Genomic DNA, 6451 nt, shown 5'->3' on the forward strand with positions numbered 1-6451 from the left:
AAATACAATTTGAAGTGCATAATATGACCATGAGGTCATATAACATTGACCTCTCGCAAAAGACAGGCTGAATATACATTTAAATAATCATTCACATAAATATCCAAAAAATTAAAAATAACGTAAGGCGTTTAATATCAGAGTTGTCCTTCAGTTTCCTTCTTTTGTCCTGATTCCTCCCAATAAGCTGGTTTTTTTGGTCCATTTTAACATAAAGCACAAAGTGCAAAATTAGAATCTGATGATGAACGAATCATGAAAGTAGCTGTGAAAACACTAAATGATGTGATATATCCCTTCTGGGAGTGCCCCTCTCTTAATAGGCCTTTGATATGTAAAAGCAGGGTGAGGCTGTGACCCCTCCCACTATCAATCAGTGGGGGAGTGACCCTCCTCCCTTATGATGGGTGACAGACAGCTTCTGCGGCTATGGTTCTCTTCACAGTGTGATGCATCTGGAAACATTTCAACAATGCCACAACAATGCCACCCTCGACCTCAAAGACAACTAGACTGACCCTGACAAATTTCGGAGAAAGCTATGTGTCTACAATTTTATGTTCAGTGTAAATTATGTGCAGTGGTAGCTGCTTAGTGTATTGTGAAATGTATTCAGGAAATTTTCAACATTTTATGATGACAAATAGGTGGAGAAATGTTTTTGAAATTGTCTTTTGCATGTCTACATTGGCAGTCCAGGTGTGATGTCTGAGTTGACACATCGAGGTCATCTAAGCCCCATTTGCATCTGAGAAAAATACACAAATCTTTGTTGCAAAATGTCCTTCCAAAGAGCTTTCAGAAAAGACCACACATCTTCTCATACCTGCAAGATGTCATCTGGATTAATTTGAGAGGCTGCCACAAAAAGTTCATGTCGACACACCACTCCTTCTGCCAGGAAGTACTTTAGGATCATCTGAGAGTAGCTATCATATCGGTCCTCCTCTAAAAAAGAAACATAAGAAAACAACAATCAGAATGTGAGTGAGGGTGAAAAACACAAACATGCACTTTGAAGAAAATGTCAATCAATGCCATCTTGCTAAGGCTGTCTGCAAGTCCTGAGGAAAAGATGCAGTGATAAAAAAGGTTCAACATGTTCTACATGAAAAATATCAACCTTGACTCCATCATTGGACCTTGTCTCATTCTGACCATGCATTAACAAGCCACAGCCACTGCAATTCATGATCAAATCATAGCTGCGGACTGTAATGGAAGTAAGGACTTCAATCGGGCCACTTATGGTGAGGAACAGATGAAGTGGCAATCGGCATGGCACAGACACTTGTGTATTTTTGTCTAATACGACAATCAAAGCGTATCCCCAAATAGCAGCAGAGGTGAGAAGGAGACACCTGTCTCAAGCATTCACCTGACCCCTCCCCGTGAGGTACTCCTGCTGTCAGGACATCTGACAGGAGGAGGCAGAAGTAGGATAAGAGTGCCTTTCAGTGAAATGCCACTTGACACAAGATTCACCTGAATCCCTTCATTTTGTATGAATTCTACGGCAATGGTGTCTCTTAGCCTTTACGTTTCTAGTCTTGCTTAGATTTGACGAGTTTATAACCATACGGTACATTAAAAGTTGTCTAGAAGTTCTTCAAAGGTTTTCTTATTTAAAATCATGTTGAAATAATGACATTTAAATATAATTTTTAAATGCATTGATAGATACTTTTCCAGAAATGTCCTTTCTCCATGAACATCATTCAACACTCCAAACACACAAAAAAGTCTCTATCATCACCATGACCCCCCTCACTTCCCAACCACCCCCTCCAAGCAGGGCACATAACTCTATGCAGCATGCTGCTGCTGCTTCCTGTCACAATCATCATTTTGTAAAGATTTACTAGGCCTCTCCACACAATGACAAACAGTGGACACAAAGACAAAGGCAGCAGTGACAGTTAAAGGTAATGGGCATACAGCTGACAGCTTGGGAATGACATCCTGATGTGTCATCCTCAAACATCTGGAGAATTCATGCCCTCCCACGTTCCCAGTCCATGTCCTCACCTACGGACTTAGAATGGCTCAGGAAATTCCATGGCTCTTCAATTTGTTGTCGGTGGGGCTCCCTGTTCTCTTATTGATGGGTTTCTAGGTCAGCAGGCCTTTGTGGCTTTCAGCAGGCCCCACAAAGACTCCCAGATGGGCCCTCTCAAGATGGGGCCTATTGTGGCTGTGTTTCTATGGGAGCCTTACAAATGGAACCTCCAGGAGTCATTAGGTTGTTTAGGCGGGGGGTTAGGGAGGGGATGAGAGGTGGCAGGGTATACGAGCAACAGGGGGTGGGGGGGCGGTCATATCTTTGAGGTAGATCAGTCACTCTGGACAGTCATGGGATGATTTTTTTTTGCTTCTTTTTTAACTTATTCTGACTAAGGTTTGGTAAAGGGGGAAGCGCCTCCTGTTCATTTGCCTTAAAACAGGAGAGTGGGAGTGCAAGAGTCTTGAATCATATCTGCCAATTTGGAAGGGGGAGGAGACAAAATATCTAGGTCAGTGTTTTCCCCCTTGTGTGAATCTTTGGTCTATGCAGTACTATTACAGCTCAAAATTATTTATGCCCTAGGGGAGTGAAATGAAACGTAGACACTGACTGGAATAACATTTGAGATTAAAAACACTATTTATATTTGTTTGTTTTTTTATCTGGTGGTGGTTCTTTTATATCAGTTCCATTTGTTGGTTTCCCACACATGGTGCTGTGATTTTGCAATTTCAACAGATGCACCTGTCATTTGTGGACAGGTACTCAGCTTCTGTATGTATGTATGTATGTATGTATGTATGTATGTATGTATGTATGTATGTATGTATGTATGTATGTATGTATGTATGTATGTATGTATGTATGTATGTATGTATGTATGTATGTATGTATGTATGGGGGAAGTACTTTTTACATCTAGAGTTGTGCTTCTTTTCAAATCCGCTTTTTTGTAAAATGAAAGCAGGAACGAAAGTAACTGTCCTGCGATATTACAGACTATTGTAAGTTTATAATTGTGATTAAGAAACTTCAGGGTTTTAGTAATTATATATTTGAATAATTCCTCAGTGCACTGGATTTATAATGATGGATTCTAACTTCACCTTGGTGTACTATATTCTGCTTTCAAATGTATAGTAATGTTCCACATAAATAATTATACTTAGAACTAATATAAAACTTAAAAAGCTGTAACATATTTAACCACTCCAAAGAAGAAGTTCTATGATCAAATGCACTTTAAAGGAAAAACAGATTGTTTTAAACTAATGGAATGAAACCATACAAAGTGCTGGGAGGCTTTGCTGCTTCTCTCACAAAAACACAAGAGATGAGAGATCTTCAGACAGTAGCCATACTGGGCAGATCCCCCTCTGGTTGACAAATCAGGATGGACAGCTCAAGACACTTCAAAGGCAGACAACAACCAGTCTGATAATTTTATGTCTGCTTCTCACAAACAGGCCATCACGACTAAAAGGGAAGACTGTAAGAGACGATTGCTCGAAACCAACACAAACAAACACACGCTTCCAACTCCCCCATCCCACTCACACAACCAAACACACACAGACACACACATATATGCGCGTGCACACACGCACACCACTCTTTCAGAGACAAACACAACAGCGCTCACACACGCATTTCACCTTTACTGTGTCTCTCATTACCAGATGAAACCAACCGTACATTGATTCACAAAATGGAAGGGAAGAACACATTAGTGTATAATCACTGACTCCTGCATCGATTTGGGGGGTGAATTAAAGGGCAAAGCAATATCATCAGTTGGTATAGGCCTTTGCTACACACAAATTACAGCTTCAAGGGGAAACAAGACTATCTTAACCTCACTGTCTACCAGTGCATATAGCCCAGCCTATGATGAACAATAACAACAATAATAATACAGTGGACAACATTTTTGTTCCTAAAAAAGCCACTTGCTTTGAATGTACAGCCGGAAACTTTTACAACACATCTGCTGATAAGCATAGTCATTAAGGCTCACAGCGGAAGTGTGAACACCTGGGATTCTAACTTGAGACCTCCAGGTCATTAATCTATTTACCATTCTGCTGAACAGTGATGCGCCAAACTCAAAGAATCTGGGTACAGAGACAGAATCATTACAAAAAATCTGATGATCAGAAATCGCAGATTTACTATATGTTATTATAAAAATAATTATGAAATTGCATATAAAATATAAATATAAAATATCATGTGAATATATCATTTAATATTTTGATAGAGTTGCCAAAAAGCTGTGTTTTTAATGCTGTTTGTTGTTCATCTATCTACGTATCTATCTCTGACACATGATAGATAATGCAGACAGACAGACCTCACAAATTTATTAATGATCCTGTCTGTTAGGTTGCTATTCCCAATCAATGCACTTTCCTATCCTATATAATAAGCAGCTGTACTGTCTATGTCCTTCCCAATTAGCTGTTCCAACAGGAAATGATCATTTCAGTATCCATTCCATTTAATGTAGCATTTTGTTTTTCAGTTTGCTGTTGTTTTTAAAAGCAAATGTCTCACCTATGAGAAGTACTGTTCCAACTGCTATCCCACCACCTGTTTGTAAAGGAAAACATATATCAGGCATGTATTATAGACTGTTTTACTCATAATCATTGTAAAACTCTGAAAAAAACCTTGATTTGGAACTTTTTTCCTTTCTTTAAACTCCACAGCAGTTCAGTATTCATCTTTAGCATCAGCTTATTTAATTCTGGATTGTCATGATGGAAAGTCATTATTTAAATTCGCAAGTAACAGTTGTGAACATTTTTTTCTATTCAAGTTACCCATTAAAACATGAAAGCTCAAAATGACCACTACACAACACAACACAACAAATAATGTATTAATTACGTATTAATTCATCTTTTGATTTACACCATTTTTCATTTTTCTATTTTGATATGTCAATAATCAACAATAAATGAATGGCCTCAGTGAAACTTGATATTTGAAGCAACATCATCACTTCTTTAAAATTTTGCTGCATGACAGTCACACTTTGGTGAATGAGAATAACATGTGAAACATTTATATAAAATGTTCTACAGATAATGAAAAAATAAATAAATAAAATAAAATTAATTGTACACACAATGGGGAAATAAGGTATAAAAGTGAAAATTTGACCTTGACATAGTTTTTCAAGGTGAAGATTGCGACCCAATTTTCATCCCCTTGTCTCCCTGAACATAACGGCTTTTGTTTTGTCTTTCTATCTTATCCGGTTCCTGAAATATGTGCACAAGAATGTATAAAAGTTGACCTTTGACCTTAACCTAGTTTTCTCAAGGTCAAGGTCATCACCTCATTTTTATCCCCTCTGCTGCCTGAGTAATGTGCTTTTTGCTTCATCTTTCTATCTGCAGCAGTTGTGAAGATATTTGGTGGATGCACAGACAAACACACAAACACTGACAATTACAATACATCACCGCTTTGTGGGATGTAATAAAATATCATAAACCCATTGCTGGCCATGGAAAACACAATTTTGTTTCTATTTAGGCCAGCGAAATCAACACAAAACGTTGTAACTTGTTGGCTTGAAATTAGGCCTATAGTAAAAAAGTTCATATGAATGCAAGAATATGATGTGGTTCTTTTCATTAAACCATTATTATTCAGGCTTCCCTTTAAATCCTGGAATTCTGTCTAAATTTAAATACAAGATTCAAATTGCTACAGTCCCAGGGGGACAATCCTTTTTTGTAAACCATATTGCTTATTTTCCCCCCCCCCATGCTCCTGATAAAACAAACGAGTGATACACAACATTTTCTTTATAAGTTTAGGTTTGCATGCTTCATCGATGGTATTACAATAACATGTGTTATTAATCAGGTATACCTTAATCACTCCAGATCGGGAAAATCTCCTAAACATGTCAATTAGGTGGGTGGGATCACCCTTTATATTTAATCAATGAATGTTAATTCTATGATAATCTTACTGTATTTATGGCATCATCTTAATGTCAAACAAATACGATGCTAAAGTACACCTTTACGTTACTATGACAGTGGAACTCCATCGTGTGTAAATTCTGGGGTGTCGTGTTTGACAATTTCTTTACGCGAACCTTCATGTAACAACAATTGGAGCGTCTCGCTAGCATCACATTTTGGGTCTCTCTTAGCACAGGTAGTCTCCGACATCGTTACGTGACTCTAAACTGACTGACCAAGCAGATAGTCGAGCGACGTGACACCTGTCGAAACCAGGAGCTGCCCATTTTGGACCGAGTGCCGAGCGCCAGGGATGGAGAGCAACTTGCTCCTTGTTTTCTTCCGGAAACTCGTAGTATTTACCAATAAACCTTCAGCTGGAAGGTTCCCTACACCGCTCATGGAAGCTGCCATACTGCTTTCTAACGTGGTTACGCTCTTTCACGCTTTGGGGGTTTTG

At 38.6% G+C, this 6451-nt stretch overlaps 1 protein-coding gene across 1 annotated transcript in view; it reads right to left on the reverse strand.

Moving 5' to 3' along the window:
- elp4 (elongator acetyltransferase complex subunit 4) overlaps positions 1-6405 on the reverse strand; it is a 57662-nt gene extending 51257 nt beyond the window's left edge. Inside the window, exons 1-3 of the mRNA XM_068316450.1 lie at positions 6228-6405; positions 4562-4597; positions 827-948 (exon numbers count right to left, since the gene is read on the reverse strand). Of these exons, the coding sequence (XP_068172551.1) occupies positions 827-948; positions 4562-4597; positions 6228-6405 (336 nt within the window). The remainder of the gene's footprint in view (positions 1-826; positions 949-4561; positions 4598-6227) is intronic.
- Between the last annotated feature and the right edge of the window lie 46 nt (positions 6406-6451).

Source organism: Antennarius striatus, chromosome 1, assembly GCF_040054535.1.
Source record: "Antennarius striatus isolate MH-2024 chromosome 1, ASM4005453v1, whole genome shotgun sequence".
Lineage (NCBI taxonomy): Eukaryota > Metazoa > Chordata > Actinopteri > Lophiiformes > Antennariidae > Antennarius > Antennarius striatus.